General features: G+C 46.5%; 1 protein-coding gene across 2 annotated transcripts in view; it reads left to right on the forward strand.

Moving 5' to 3' along the window:
- The window catches only part of LOC120845896 (probable tRNA N6-adenosine threonylcarbamoyltransferase), a 36952-nt gene that overhangs the window by 3709 nt on the left and 16577 nt on the right, over nt 1–16666 (forward strand). The window contains exons 3-5 of one of the 2 annotated variants that reach the window (XM_040217458.2): nt 7464–7565; nt 8144–8217; nt 8296–8391. In XM_040217458.2, the coding sequence (XP_040073392.2) occupies nt 7464–7565; nt 8144–8217; nt 8296–8391 (272 nt within the window). The remainder of the gene's footprint in view (nt 1–7463; nt 7566–8143; nt 8218–8295; nt 8392–16666) is intronic. The other variant, XM_042290743.1, reaches the window with a different exon arrangement.

A 16666-nucleotide genomic window follows, 5' to 3' on the forward strand; every position in this document is an offset into this window, starting at 1 on the left:
ACTGCAAACCAAACCATGTTTTTGCGAGATGGGAGTTACTTTGTGAGCTCCTGAAAGCAACGGCCGTGGGCCTTCCGGTCACCGTGTCGCATGACGTTGGGTGTTGCCGTCTCCACATTGCTGCAGATAAGGTGCTTTCTAAAATGAAACTAAGTACCGCCGCATTCTCATCAACATTCGTGTTTTTGTTTAAATCATACGTTACTGCAAAAATCTCTATTTAACTCAAAGGCTGCTGTGTCAAAGTATTGATTACCTAAGTTTCTCTCGGTGGGCTTTCTTTCGAGAGAGACCCCAGTACGTGAAAAATCTGCCACGGAAGAAAGTTTGTGAAGAGAAGTGAGCTAAAGCAAAGAAGGCGACGTCTGCACGCTGAACGCGCACAGCGCGTTTGTTTGTCTCGAGCTCAGTTGTTGCGCAAAGTGCTTCAAGAACGTTTTGACCCTGGCTCGCAATGTCTTGCATCAATGCGCCGAGGTTCTTTTTTTTTTGTGTGTGTGTGTTTAGCTTGTACCCTGTTTGCAGGCCTGGCAAGCACGTGCCGCTGGACTGTTTTTTTTTTTTTTTTTTTTTTTTAGTATAGTTAAATTTAGCATACAATTTTGGGAATCAGTTGGCGTCGTAACGGAGTGGCATTGTTTCGGTTTTGATCGAACAGCCGTTGTTTCCGCCCGCACAACGAAGCGCACGCTACTGCAAGCCTGCCGAAGTTGCCCTCAAGTGTATACGAGCATGATTGCACGACAGAGGCACCAGTCGTGACGCTTGCAATTCATTGTTTTACGTTTGCTTACTTTTGACGAAAAGCTGGCACGTCGGGAACCAGTAAAACGGTGGCAAGCGGTTCTTTAGAATTGCTCGGCAATACCTACAGCACTAAACACGTGTGGGGGATGTCTCAGCAGTAAAAACACAAGCAGCGAGTTCCGTCACAACACGTCACATCAGAACGCAGCACAACACAAAGTGCCCTATGTTTGTACACCACTTAAAACAAATATTTTTTATTTTTCTAAGAATATCTGGCCCAAAAGCCACTTTTGCTGCTCCGAAACACTGTCTTGGCTGCTCCAGAAACCACTTTTCCTGCTCCAAAACAGTTTTGGTTGCTCCAAATTCTACATTTGCTGCTCCAAAACACTGTATTGGCTGCTCCGAAAGGTTCTTCAAAATGGCATAGGCCAGTCACATCACTGTGGATATTTACATGTATGTTTTAAAGGGACACTGACACCCAAGGGATTGGTGGCCGAGTGAGCTAGCGCACACCAGCTCGGAGCGCGTGGAGCAAAAGCTCGCGCTGCAGAACCCAGGGATCCTGGGCTCAATCCCCACCCCTGCCGTTTTGATCTGAATGAGCATAGTACCGGCATGCGGTCGTATACAATTATTGTGTGGTGCATGTTAAAGACCTTCAGGCTAGCGGACTATTGCACTGGCTAAATTGCTTATCTACAGCGAGTGACTCGTCGCAACTTTGAAAGGGCTGACCAACTACACACTGTATAGATATCCACACAACCCGAATTATTAATTATTTATGGCCGATTCGTCTGGGCCCGCATCGCACCGGTGCAGTGCGGTTCGTGGAACAGAAAAGGCTAGAGGGGAGCTTCCTTTTTTCCCTGCCAGCCTTCAGTGTACTAAAGTGGAAAGAGCTTACTGCACTGGACACGTGTGATGTGCCCCAGACGAATAGACCATCACACTGACACCCCCCAAATATTTTTGTTTTTTATATTTTTGCCAGGCAATTTATTATTGTGTCAGAAGACTACTGAATCAATATTTTGCTACAGCATCACACATATTTTTAATAAAAAAAAGATGGAACTGTTTAAAACCGAAACTGGGCTGGGGAGAAAGAAGGAACCTAGAAGAGGAGGAAGTTACCAAAAGTCACATGGCTGTGCAACTTTTTGTTTTTTTTCAGTCGACGTATTTGCAATTGTTTAGAAGACACAAAAAAATGGGTATTATATATTTTTTTTTCTATTTTTAATATTGAGTGTGTGCCTTTGATGATCCACGACTTTAATTATCTTTGGTGGTTGTGTCTAAACCATTGAAAATGGCACATGTCCACGGAGAAGAGAGTGAGTGCGACTCAAACCTGCCAGCTCTCGATCTGTGGTTTTCGGGTGGGAGAAAGCGAATTTCAAGCTGCAAATTGTGTTTTGTTTAACTGGGCTGTCATATGTCGTGTACAAATAAAAACTTTGGCTAGCATGAATATCCTATCAGTCTTCCTTTAAAAGGTCACATACATGTAAATGTCTAACCTAGGTGCCCACGGCTCCAGTGTGCACTCATGCAGATCGAGTCTCGCAAGACGTTGAAGTTTTATCGAATGCAGGACGCTCTCGGCAGAGGCAGGATACTTAAAACGTCTCCCAGCCATTCCGATCTTGTCAGCTACTATTGGCAACGAGATATTTTAGTGGCGCCACATTGCGGGCCTGTGACGGTACAGATAGGATGCGAGCAGACGATGCGCTATGTCAAAACACGGAGTTGCTATGTTAGTTTGCATCTATGCTGATTAAAAACTATTTATTTATTAAAAAAACGTTATGTTTTTTTTTAGTGATCTTTTTAATGAATAACAGTGCGTCAAAGTTGCTTTTCATATTAAAAAACTTCAAAGTGTTCAAAAACAAGTTTGGAGCTTCACATTACAGCTTGTGCAGCATGCATCAGGGGTATTTACAGTCTCTCTGATTCTTGGTTTTTCGGATCTGTGAAGGCTGCCGTTGAAAAAAGGTTTTGCATTCACCGGAGTAAATGACGTCCTGTCTTAGCTGTGCACGCACACACAGTTGTGTTGCAAAGCGTCACACACTTGTTTTAGCTACATTGAGCTTGCCGATACTGATGCTCCTATTTAAGTGACTGGAAAGTTCCTGAACAGCACATGCTCGTCGGCAACTGACGCTTAGTACCTCCTGCATTGAATACGTGGAAAGAATAAGTTTTTCGCATCATGACTTCTGTTTGAAAGAAAAGCAGAAATTTTAATAAATTCGTGAATTCTCAACATGGCCCGGCAAATTTAGAGAATTGATTAATTTTCTCTATCCAATTTTCACTATGAATCGTTTACAAATTTGAAATCGCTTACTGAGAAGCGCATCATAGATTACGCGCATGTTGGTCTGCAAAATTAAACATAAAACAAGAGCAATTCGTAGCAGGTGTAACCCTAATTTTTTGGGACGATGAAGTGTCACCGACTTGCTAGAATCAGGACTTCGATCACGAGGGGGGGTCTCGCACGTTTTGCGTCGACCGGGTGAATAAGCAGGGATTTAATTGAAACGACTCTGGAAGCCAGTCATTGCTCCTTCCTTTCAGTTAATTTGAGTAAATGTTTGTTTACTGGTTCACAAATTTCTAAAAACGAATGAACTTGGAACTAATAAGAGACTAGCACTCACAAAACACATTGGAACCAACAGGATACACAAAGTCGTTTTCACCTAAATGTTTACTACACACGCGAGAGGTTCTCGAAAGGCTTTCCTATTTTCAATTTGATGAAACATTCTTTTCTTAGTTTTATTATGTCTGAATTATAATAAAAAAATGCACCCTATTCTCTGTGGGAGATCTTGTAGTGGGTAAAGTGCTGGATATTCTATTTTCATCACCCAGCTTTTTGTGCAAGGACCCTTCCCTCCCTGGAAGTTACAGACCAATAGCATCGTCAAGTTGTCTGGGGAAAATCTTTGTAAGATTAATTAACGGGCGTCTTATTTATTTTGTCGAGCAACATAATATCTTGGATATCAATCAGTGTGGCTGTCGGCCTGAACGCTCTACAACAGATCAGTTAGTGCGGCTGGAGACCTTTGTGCGTGAAGCATTCGTCAACAGGCAGCATTGTGTATCTGTTTTCTTTGATTTGGACAAGGCCTATGATACCACTTGGAGGTATGGCATCTTGTGCGACGCGGTAGAATGCTTCAGTGCATAAAGAGCTTTTTGTGTAAATGCACTTTTCGAGTTCGATTGCGAAACTTAATCAGACTGTTTCGTTCAAGAGAATGGTGTTCCTCAAGGTGGAGCTCTAAGCATCACACTCTTTGCAATAAAAATTAACTCTTAGTAAAGTCATTCCTCCTTCAGTATCTTGCTCGCTATATGTCAATGACATTCAGATATCTGTAGCGTCATGTAATATGTATAGCTGTGAGCGACAGTTACAACCGGCCATAAATAAAGTGACTACATGGGCTGATGAGAATGGTTTTAGGTTCTCTCCGGAGAAAACTGTTTGTATTCCATTTTCTTTAAGGCGTGACCTCTGTTTAGATCCTACTCTTTTTTTAAATAGAAACAACATTGCTGTGAAAATGGAGCATAAATTTCTGGGAGTTACTTTCGACCGTAAATTTACTTTTGTTCCACATCTCAAACAGCTCAAGCAAAAACTCTGCAGGCATCAAACATACTCAAAGTCCTTTTGCACAAGTCATGGGGCTCGGATAAGAAATGTCGCCTTCGTCTATATTCTTCTCTCATTTGATCCCGCCTTGACTATGGTTCAATTGTCTACGCCCCCGCGAGACCATCTGCCTTAAAAATGCTCAATCCAGTACATCACCTTGGGCTCCGTTTGGCATCTGGTGCTTTTCGAACCTCCCTTGTGCTTAGCTTGTATGTTGACTGTCATGAAATGTCACTTGAAAAAAAGGTGTCAGCTGCTTAGCCTCACCTATGCTTACAAAATCTTGTCGGACCCCAGCTCCCCTACTTATAGTTGTATTCAAAACTCTAGGTTTTCTTGCCTCTTCAATCATAGGCCAACTGTTGTGCGGCCTTTGAGTCTTTGTGTCGAGAGTCTTCGCTCCTCCTTCAGTCTGACTCATAATTTTAACCTCTTGGATAGTTCATACCATACTGCCCCATGGAACGTCAAACCCATCTTTTGTGACTGGTGCTTCATAAAATTCAGGAGGCAAAGAGTCTCACCTTTAATTTTGCAGCGGGAATTCTTTGCATTAGAGGAAAAATACAAAGATTATAATCATTTTTACACTGATGGTGCAAAGTCGTCTATGTATGTTGGTGCGGCTGTATACTCTTCTCGTTTTTCCAGTTGCTCCTCTGAACACTCTTGCCAGTACTTCTACTGCCGAGCTATATGGGGTCATGATGGCGCTTGACTATATAGTTTAGAGTAAAATAAAGAAAGCCATTATCTTTGTAGATTCCCAGAGTGTTTTTAGGGCTGTATGTTCTGTTTTATCAACAAGGAATCGGCTGACCCTAACTGTGCGTGTTAAGGTGCAGCAGGGCCTACAGGATGGGCACGACATTAGGTTTTGCTGGATTCGTAGCCATGTGGGCATTGCATGCAACGAGGCTGCAGATAAACTGGCCGTCTCTTCGCAAAATCTTTACGTGTCATATGTCCGCATCCCCCACCAAGACCTAGAAATGCCTAAAGACCTGCAGTCTTGCAATCGTGGCAGTCCGAGTGGGATGCTTACAATAAAAATAGATTCCACGAGGTCCTCCTATGCCGCCTGAGAATCGGCCACACCTACCTTACTCATAGCTACCTGCTTACTGATGAAGAACCTCCATCCTGTGAGTGCTGTGGTGAACCTTTGACTGTTCTTCATATTTTATTTCTTTGTCCTGGTCTTCAGCAGCAGCACAAATTCTTTTTTCCTGATATTTTCAAGTATCACATTCCATTTGATCCTGCCTTGCTACTTGATGAGCGACCACTGATCTAATTTAAACGTCTTTTTGATTTCCTTGAAAATACCAGATTTTTAAACAAACTATAGAACTATTCCCCCATAGTTTAATTCTACTCACCCTTTTTTATTGACTTACCTTGTTTGGCGCAGTATGGCCGTTGATGCTCTTGCACCATTAAAACCGTAAGCGACAACAACAAATCCAGCTTTTTGTATTGGAAAGAGAACAGCACACCGCCATTCCAGCGCTTCGACAGCTCAGCACCAAAAGTGTTTGTTAGCACGATTTCACGGTTTCAAGCTTTGGTAAAATGTCCTACTACAAATATCACTTCACCAAATAAACACAATGTGTGAAACAGGCTTTCCCACGGGTTACCCAAAAAGCGCATGAAGCAAGCCGATGAGCCGAGGGATCCAAGATCTGCGCAGGCTGTCCCACTCTGTCCTACCTGTGATGTCACAAACAATATTGATGATAGCTAGGGAATTTCCCCCTGTAGTTCGCACACACTGCCAGTAGGGGATATTCACTAGGCACCATACTTGAGTGCACAGTTCACTAAGCATGCTCAAAACCAGGGCCGTACCCAGAAAAAAATTTCGGGGGGGGGGGGGGGGGGGGGGGGGTTTTCGGGGCAACGGCGGCCATTTTGAAAGTGTCTATTGTCTTATTTTCGCCTATGAATCATGTGCATCGGTGGTATATAATGGAGAGTTGCAGCAAACCGGAGAACTGGTCCCGGTTTGGTATCCGGTAGCCAACCGGCGCCACTGCGCGTGCGCAGAGGTGGAGATTAAAATCGGCTGGCTGCAAGTGCACCGACCAGGGCCGTACCCAGAAAAAAATTTCGGGGGGGGTCAGAACCCCCTATCCCCCCCCCTGGTTACGGCCCTGCTCAGAACGAGCTCACACTTGTAGGTTCCCAAGACCAGCCAATCTTGATGGTGAGAAATGCACCTTGCAAAAGCTCTGTGGAAGCTTGCTGTCAGCATGTGCTGAGCAGCTATGCACTCAATTATGGGCGCCAGGGAATGCCCCCTATGGATAATTGCATGCAGTGCGTCTGGTTGCCACCATATTTTTTCTCATGTGGGCAAGTATGTGAAACTGCAAGGTTGCCAAAGCTACGTGCATGTTGCACATGCTCGCACACATGGGTCACCGGCAAGGAGCCATGCTTCTAATTGTCTATAGAATATTTTTGCCAGTAGGCGTTCGGTCATTTTCAGCTTCATACTAATTGTGGTGTACATACAGGGGCAGATCCAAGGGGGGGGGCGATGGGGGTGGCCGCCCCCCCCCCCTCCCCCAAACAAAGTCGACCTCCCCCCTTCTCGGAGGGCAATTTGACATGGGTGCACACGAAAGAATGGGAGAATAGTATCCTTACAAATTCCCCCCCAAAACAAAGTTCTGGATCCGCCCATGTGTACATAACAGAATTATATTTTTAGCAGACACTAGATATCGAAAAAAAAAAATTATCATGTGGAATTGTTAGAAAAAATACCACAAAAACCAACCAGGACAAATAATCAAATAGTGTACTATTGTCACTAGCAGGATTAGAATGGTAGGGAGGTCCTTCACTAGTCCTGCCTCCAGCATGAGCTTCCTACCTTCGACAACGCTTCAGCATCTGTTCCCTGCTGTTCTCATCCTGTCAGTGACTACAGTCACAAAACCGCATTGGTGGGTAGGTTCGGTGGTGGTGCATAAATGGAAATTCTCTTTTGTGCCTCCAGGTCCAGGCATGGGAGCTCCCTTGGTGTCTGTAGCTGTGGTAGCAAGAACAGTGGCACAGCTTTGGAACAAACCCATCGTAGGTGTCAACCACTGCATTGGACGTATCCTTGAGTGCACTTTGCGTATGTTTCAATCAATTGCTCAGGTTTTTTCCTCTCTCTCTACCGCAGTGGGAAAGATCAGAAAAAAGCAGCACGCAGCTGTTCTTTTCACTTTTTGTTTAGGGTCGCACAAAGTGCGGGGACAAAAACAGACGTGCAAATCTTTGTTTCAAAAATTTAGGGAGTACAAAATATAGACATCTGCTGAAACTTGCAGCACTGTAGCAGCAACCTTTAATAACAAAAAAGTACATACATGGTCTAATTAGCAGTATTATATTTTGAGCTAGACTAACGAGGGACATATTGCTTTTATAGTCACAGTATTTTTAATGTGAAATCCTTTAGCATAAAGTATGCAATATTTGCGGGAGTTTTTATTTTAAAACGACGGGTTACCATAATAGGTGCAGCGCTGACCAAGCATGCAAATGGCTGGTTGCATAGGAGGCTCCTTACTTAATACTGGCAGTAGGTAGAAGCATATTTTACAGAATAAAAAAAAAGTATCGGAAGCTCTTTCCATCGGCTGCGGCTCCGTCACGCTCCACCTGAATTGCCTTTGACTTTCTCCAAAGACATTGAAATGGGGAGACTCATCACGGGGGCCGACAATCCGACTGTTCTTTATGTCAGTGGAGGAAACACCCAGGTGGGCTTTTGGTCTTTTCTTGACAACTCTGAACTCTATTTGAAGCAAATGTATGATGATTGTCGATTTTGAATCTAGGTGATTGCATACAGCGAGAAGAGGTACAGGATATTTGGAGAAACTATCGACATTGCAGTTGGTAACTGTCTTGATAGGTTTGCAAGAGTGCTAAAGGTAAGCTTGCATGGGCATTTTTGTGTTTGTAACAATTCGGTACGCTAGGACTTGTAGTTTCAGTGTGTAGGTTGGCTCTAATAAAACAATAGTATCATATAGGGTGTTCACTCCAGAAGTGAAGATTATTTAAAGCAAAAAAAGGCATTTGGAATAGAGAAATGATTCCTTTGGGTTGATGTTATTGACAGCGTCTTAGTTTTGGTATTGCAGTCTCCTCACAGCTTAAATTTACTACTGAACAGTGTAAAGTAGATTTAGCTTTTATTAAAATTCTAGCTGCTTTGACACCAGCTTGTCACATTACCAGCGCTATTTTGATGATGGGCAATAAATCTTTGCTTTGGATAGTTCTAGCAAAGGGAAACATTTGAAAAGTTAATTACCTAGTGGGTTTTACGTAGTTTGTTAATTACCACTTTATATCTTGCCCCTACTCCCATTGCTGTCAAAAACATTATCCTGAAGCAATAATTTCTTAACTTCAAGTGCACTTGTGTTATTAATTTTTTGTTTTTTTTTGTTTTTAGGGTGTTTACTGGGTTTGTGCATTTGTGTCTCACACCTTATAATCTCACAATATAGTGGTATAAAAGCAAATAGCTGTTTGCTATTTGCTTGTTTGTTTTTATTAACTTGTTTTTTTTTTGGTTTCTTCGACATTTTCTTTGAATGTTGTCTTTCAATATTCAAAGTAAATGGCCCCCTGGCCAGAACGTTTGGTGACCCCTGGTCTAGCCGATGAAAGTACATACAAGAAGATAAACAAATGTCATGATGTTGCACTTTGACGCTGTTTGTTTGGCCTATTGGCTCGTAGCATCACCTGTGCTTGAGGGGCACTAAAGGTTTATGGCGCAAACTCAATCTACGCACCGTAAGCATGCTATAAAACTGAAATTTACAATCGTACGTCGTCTTTTTCGCCCTCCAAAACGCGACCAAACACTGCGACATGTCCTATTTTCTGAGATATCTCGGAAAGAGGGGCGTGTCACGGTTTTGGAAAAAGGTCACGCGTGATTGTAATTTTAGGTTTCATAGGATGCTTAGGGAACGTAGATTGAGTTCGCGCATAAAACAACAATCTCAAAATCCACCATAGTGGCACTGTAAGGTGAAATGAAAATTTCTTGTCAACCGTGCTGGCCGGTTGATCGCCGATGTCATCTGAATTTTCTGACGTCGGAAAATTTTCTGACGTCGTGGCACTTGGGCCACTCGCGTCAACTTTCACTGCCTCTCAGTAGAGCTCACGCGTCGAGCTACACCGCTTTGCACCGGAGTGCTAGGAGCAGCGGCTGACATGGGGGAGCGCCTGGGTTGGCGCAATGGGCTTGGAATTTTCACTCAGCACTATTACTGGTCTACCTTTCTCGGTGTTGATTGTAGGTTGGCCTCCGAAGCTATGGCGAGAAAGATAAAAGACGCGGGTCTATAGTTGAAGAACCGTAGTCAAGGTAACTTCTGTGAAGTGGTCGATCGAAAGGGCATCAAACTGACTCAAATCTGGTTCCGATGCCGCTAAAGAGCAATGTCACGTTTGAATCACAAGTGTAGACGTTCGCAATATTCGTTTTTGCTGATTTACAGAAATTATATTTACGGGCTAAATAAAGTACCAAGTGTAAAAGGGGGAGGGGAGCAATGCTTTATTCCAGCTGAAGTGTTGCACTACGATTTATTTTTCACTTATTTTTTCACTATCCCTAGTGAATGGAACTTACTCTCACCAGAGTCAAATTTCTAAAAAGAAAGTTCTGTGTTCCTTTTGCATTCTTTCTATTTTATTACAAAAGCCGGGGTGGAACGGCTGCGCCATTTGCGCCTTTTTGCGCCAGACGTATGTGTCTGCGCCATCCTGCGCCATGTTGCAGAAACTGCGCCACAGCCAATACCTCGCGCCATTATGCGCCAAATCGCAAAACGTGCGCCAAAGTACTTTTTATTTTCTCTTCGTTTCGGTTTTTATCGACTCGATTGGCAACAATGAGGGCGTTCAGCCTGGTCGGCCTTGCAATCCTTTGTTCTGTTTATTCCCCCTGTGTATCCCGAGTCGGAAGCGCGCGAAAAAACTCTGATTCTAAGCACTACACCACCTGCGACCATACCTCGGCATTCTCACTCATGAGTGCGATCACTCACGATCACTCACGCTCACCATCAGATTTGAGGTGATCGTGAGTGAGGCCGCGAGTCTCGAAAAATTGTGATTGTGAGTGTGAGTGTGATCGTGAGGTACGTGTACTTATGAGTGTGAGTGTGAGCGTGAGTCCTGAGAACTGATGAGCGTGAGTCTGATCGCGAGTGTGATCGCGAGTTCTGAGAACTAATGAGTGGGAGTGCGAGTGTGAGCCCTGCGAACTCATGAACGTGAGTTTGACCGTGAGTGTGATTGTTAGTTCTTAAAACTCTTGAGTGTGAGTGTGAGCTTGAGCGCTAAGTGAAGTACTCATGAGTGTGAGTTTTGAGGTCTCTTGAGTGTGATTGTGAGTTTCGAGGCTCATGAGCATGAGCCTGAATCAAGACGTGAGTCTTTGGGTGGATATGAGTCCGGTGATCGCATTAGTCTGCGTGATGGCGTGAGCCTGAGGACCATGGCCAGGATGAGTCCCGGTGAGCGCTGGTATATTCTTAGCTGGGTTGGTCACGTGAGCTCCCGGGCCGTCTTAGTGGGCGAGGAGACTCTCGCTTCGCAAGTACTGCGTGGGGTCGTGGGGTTCGGGCCTTCACAGTTGGTTTGGGTGTCGCTCGCCTGCTCCTTCGCCATGTGAACGCGCCGGTTCCTGTGGAGGGCGGAGGAGGGGGGGGGGGGGGGTGCTTTTTCTTGCAGGCTCCTCCTTGCCAGCGCCCTCCGCAATGTCTCAACCAGCTGTAGAGGGCAGAGGGGGTATGAGGAAGGGGGGGGGGGGGGGGGGTCGCTTTCGTCTCTCCTCGGCGTTCGCTCTTCGCTTCACGGCAGACTGCGAGACGCCAACGGACTGACGGCGCCTCGAGGCGGCGCGGTAACGTCGGAGTTGGGGAAGCGCTCCAAACGGCTAGCGCTCCTCTCTCTGTGGCATAGAAAGGTTCGTGTGTATTTCGGTTCCTGTTGTCAAGTTGGTGTCAGTGGGCACAGAATTTTACGCTTGCGTCAACTATAACGTTCGCACAGCTGCAATAAAATTAAATGTCTCGCATGATCCTCATCAGCACCCCGAATTTCATTTCTCCGCGCAGCTCAACGTACCTTTCGCAATGAGTCATCACTCAGGAAGTGCGACAAAGGCGGTGTCATGATCGATCGAAGCTTCGAGTGAGGTCTTTCACATTGTGCGATATCATGCTTTTAAGTGTTGTTTGGGGCAAGATGGCGCAAGTGCAGGACAGCCAGCCGGCAATGGCCAGGCGGCGCCACGAGAGTGCTGCATTCGGCGCCACAAGCGGAGGGGTGGCTAGTCTGCCCGTCGGGCCGTGGCGAGCGGCGGCGAACCCGATTTCAGCAGTCCCCGTGTGCACGTGCGCGCCATGTCCCTTTTTATTTTATGCGGTTTTTTAAGACCATCGGGAGCCTTGATAGGTCCAAGTGTTGAGAGCATAATCTGAAGCTGTCATTTGGACACCTGTTTGAACTGTCTTCGAGCGCTTGCGGCGTCGCTCTATAATAATCGCCGCCCGATCGGTCTGTGATTCGCTCGTCTCCCAGGAAGTGACACAACGCAACGAGAAGGCAGCGAATAGGTTTACTGTACTTCCCGCTTGCCCGTCTTCGAGAGCCGGCAGTCCGGACCCGCCGACCCTAGTTGTCGCCCGTCGTTCATAGCTGGCAGTCGGAGTCCGTGTCCACGCCTGCGGATCGCCCTTCCCACGCACTGCGTACGCTAGCTGTTCCGGGCTATCACAGCTAGAGTTTCGCTGCAGAACCACTCCTGGGCCGTCATGGACTAGGCCGATAAGGCCAGGCTCGCCGTTTCCGCCGGTCCTGATCCGAAGCTCGCTGGTGGAACGCTCCTGGGACCGACATGGGCCGGACCGGACCAGCCAGAACGGCTCTATCGTTCCTGCCCGGCCCCAGCCTCGTGCAGCACGCTCTTCCTCTTTCCTCGCCGGCTGGCCCCCGCTCGCGCCTCGCTCGACCGTCCTCTTCTTCTCCCGGCGCCCCCACGACACTAGAATAAAATGTGGGTAATTAGAACCAAACTCTCCGTGCTAGAGAACAGTGCCCAAGTCTGGCGACAGGATATGAGAAGGATATTTAAGCTTCGCATGAACTTTTTCCAGGAAAAAAGTGAGCATCCTGTTTTCCGCACGCCGTCACATTTGTTACCAGACACAGCATTAAATTTGGTAGCCGAAACAAACAAAAATTTGTTCTACGAAAATCCACTATTTAAGAACTTGCATGCTTAATAGCTTTTGGTTGCAACCGCGCGCGCCGAACGGCGCGCGCGGTCGCAACCAAATGCACGCCTACAACTACGAGTGCCGGGAACAGGTCGAAGGGCATCTCGCTTGAAGACCTGATCGCCTGATTCTCGACGTCAAAGCGAAGCAACAATCGGCCCAATTTTTCCTACTGTATTTCTCTAAATGGTTGTCTCAGAGACTCGTAAAAAAAACTAGTATAAATACGTTATTTTGCAAAAGGAGTCTGTCAGACCACTTTCCAAGCCTGCACATCTATTTTCGTTCACTTCAACAATTAATGTAAAATTCACTTACTTGATGCATCGCACTCCAGTAATCCACTTTGTCGCCGTGTCGCTTCCCAAGGTCTTAAAGGGAAGCGGTAAAGTCTGACGCTTGAGTCACCTGCACGACCGTGGCAGTCTTTCACGCAGCAGTAGCGGCGTTTATTTTTGGGGAAAACTCTAGGCTTAGGGGAGATGTCACAGGAACCCGGAAAGGTCATAGAGACGTAAAGTTGAGACTTAATTTTATGAAAAAAACGGTTCCAAAAAGGCTCACGCCGATCCAAAATGCCACGTTCACACGTGGTTTCTAAATGCGCCCGCCCACAGTCCTCGCCACTGTGGTCCTCGCGACCCAGGCCGTCCTGGACTATCCAAGTTGTTTTACTTTTCAGTCGCTAGATGGCGCAACGTGTCGAGCCAACTTCCAAGCTGCATTGCTGGTTGCCTATGGGCACACTTAGCAAACTGTGGAAGCTACGACTCAGTGGGCCAATTAGAGCGTCGCATAGAGACAGGTGGCATCTAGAATGGACGCCTGTGAGACGCTGCCATGTGTCTTACTCACTGATCTCAATGACAATTGCTGGATCGCGCTTGCCGCTCCCGCAAGTGAAGCCTGGTGAAGCCACCGGGCGTCACTCGCTTGGGATACGATTTGCCGTTTTTGCTAGCCTTTGCTGCGGTTTTCCAGCGTGCTGACGACACGTTTTCTACTCGTTCGTCGTCATTCGCCGAAGAAGTTTTTTGAAGACTCTGTGTATTGTTGAGACTTTCCGTTGTGAACACGTGGAAAATTTTACGAAAGTGCAGTGTCGCAGGAAAAAGGCACAACGCGTCGAAAGGAAGGGCTGGCGGCGTGTTCAAAGCATCCTTGGCACGCCGAAGTGCCGTGTCTCTGTGCCTTCGCGCGCTTGGATACCGACCAAGAACCGACGCCGTGTGAATGTGTTTAGCGAGTGCAATGTGCGTGAAGCCGTATCAAAAGGTACAACTCGTCGAAAACGTGTCGCCGGTGTCGCGGCGTGATCAAAGCTTCCTTGGCACGCCGAGTGATGCATCTTTGTGCCTTCGCACGCTTGGATACCGGTCAAGAATTGACGCCGCGCCAAAGTTCTGAACGTGTGTCGCGCGTAGATGCCTTTAGATCATTTATATATATCGGCCACGGAGTTCTGGATCGTCCAGCTGTTCCGGTGAGTTGCTATCAATAAAAGGGGGAGATCTGTACGTATTCTTATGTACTATATTAACCATGGCTATGTCCCAAATCTACTCTAATAGATTCCGTGGGAGCACGAATAGGGCAACGTTGTACGTGGAGCCAGGGGGGTTTTCGAAAGCAAAAGTACAAGACGGCGAGAATGAAAATCTTTGAAGCGCGGCCGATATGGTCGTGTGCAATCTGTTGACCAATTACAATTAGGCGAGTCGCGTAGGTTGATAATAAGCCAGCACTGATCAGTGATGAGGAGCTGTTGTGCACGGTATTGTGTAAATCGTCTAAGGACGAAAAAAAGACGTACCTTCTCCCCATCTTCCGTCGCTAGTGGACGCTGGATTAAGCTCGTTCCTAAACCGCGAGGGGAAAAGACGCTGATCCAGAGGCCCGAACAGCTTCACGCACATTGCACTCGCTGAACACATACACACGGCGTCGGTTCTTGGTCGGTATCCAAGCGTGCGAAGGCACAGAGACACGGCACTTCGGCGTGCCAAGGATGCTTTGAACACGTTGTGCCTTTTCCCTGCGACACTGCACTTTCGTAAAATTTTCCACGTGTTCACAACGGAAAGTCTCAACAATACACAGAGTCTTCAAAAAACTTCTTCGGCGAATGACGACGAACGAGTAGAAAACGTGTCGTCAGCACGCTGGAAAACCGCAGCAAAGGCTAGCGAAAACGGCAAATCGTATCCCAAGCGAGTGAAGCCCGGTGGCTTCACTTGCGCTGCAGCGAACAAGCGGGGAAGCGCGATCCAGCAATTGTCATAGAGATCAGTGGTCTTACTCCAATAAATCTACTGGTTCATCGGGATTCGCAGAATTCGCCGTGTGCCGTGTGCCTTCGCTGACGGAGGCGCGCAGTGGCCGCAACGTCGCGGCGCCTGCCCCACGGCCACGGCCGGGTTGCCGGCGCGCCGGCTGGACGCGACTCCGAGGCGCCAATTGCCCGGGCTTCTCGGGCTTCATGCGTGACGCTGTGCTCCCCTTGGCCGTTGTTTATTCATGTTTCTTTTTTACGTTGTTATGGTCTAATGCATACGTGCTCAGAGTGAGGCAAGAATTTCTTGTAAAACAAAAATAATATATCTAATAACCAACTTTTTACAATTCAACCCTGAAACACTTCTTATCGTTGGAAGGCATATGACACATATCGCGATGATTCAAGCCCGTGATGAATTTTTACAATGGTGTAGCGGACGGCAAGATTGATCAGCGGGTCGTTGAAGTGCGCTACTGCGTTGAATGAACACTTGTTAACCGAGCGACAGAGAATCTGTCTCGAACCGATGGTTACAGAAAGGCCGCGAATTTGATAATTATGCAACATAAATTATAATATATCTTGTAAATTTGCAACTAAATGTCCGGAGAAACCGTTTGTCATCATTTCCGCGAGTTATGAAAAAAAAAAAAAAAACACTCAACTTCAATTTCCCGAATGTGCTGCTAATTTCCGGGAACTTAATGCGCGAAATAATGCTAAATATTGCATTTAAAAAAAACCGCCAAGTTCGATTTTGATATGGGCGGACATTGTGCCCATTTCCCGAATGTGCTGCTAATTTCCGGGAACTTAATGCGCGAAATAATGCTAAATATTGCATTTAAAAAAAAACGCCAAGTTCGATTTTGATATGGGCGGACATTGTGCCCGGGAAGACACCTTCGATATTTTATTTTACAATTAGAATAGGATTCAGGCAATGTTGACAGAGTCATAACGTGTAGTGACGCTTGTGTGCCGAACAAATCACTTAATACCCCGGCAGTATTCGTACCCGTGGCGACACCTCGAAAAGGCGAGGAGACCGATTTTCCGTGACGTTTAAGCGTACCATCAGAGTAGGCTCGTAAAGGCCGGTTCACACATCTGCCTTCCGAGCTACAGGAAAGACAGAAACGACACGAACGACATGACACCGGGACAACCGTGACACATGATTGCTTGACAAAGCTGCTCATTGCATTATCTGCCACGCTCTGTAATACGAACATAATCGTCCCCTTTGTCATGTCGTTCGTGTTGTTTTTGTCGTTTCTGTCGCTCGAAACGCAGATTTGTGAACCGGGCTTGGGATAATAGACCGACCTCATCGCCAGTTTCGCAACGCCTCCTCTGTCGCAATGAATTGCGGGAACTGTGATCTTTCCGCACGAGGGTAAACGCCACGGTAGTGCACGAGACGAGCCGTCTCGTGCACTACCGCTGCCTTCTGTGAAGTACAACTTTGGCTGCGTCACGCACGTTCTTGACGGTTGGTGAGATCGGTCTATTGGTCAAAGCCAACGTTGGTCAAAGCGAACGGCGAGCTCTCGTTTTCTTTCTTTGTCGGGGGGTGTTTACAGATATTGCGTTTTCCTGGTTGATAACAAT

The sequence above is a fragment of the Ixodes scapularis genome, unplaced genomic scaffold, assembly GCF_016920785.2.
Source record: "Ixodes scapularis isolate PalLabHiFi unplaced genomic scaffold, ASM1692078v2 PGA_scaffold1__304_contigs__length_218370807, whole genome shotgun sequence".
NCBI classification, from domain to species: Eukaryota; Metazoa; Arthropoda; class Arachnida; order Ixodida; family Ixodidae; genus Ixodes; species Ixodes scapularis.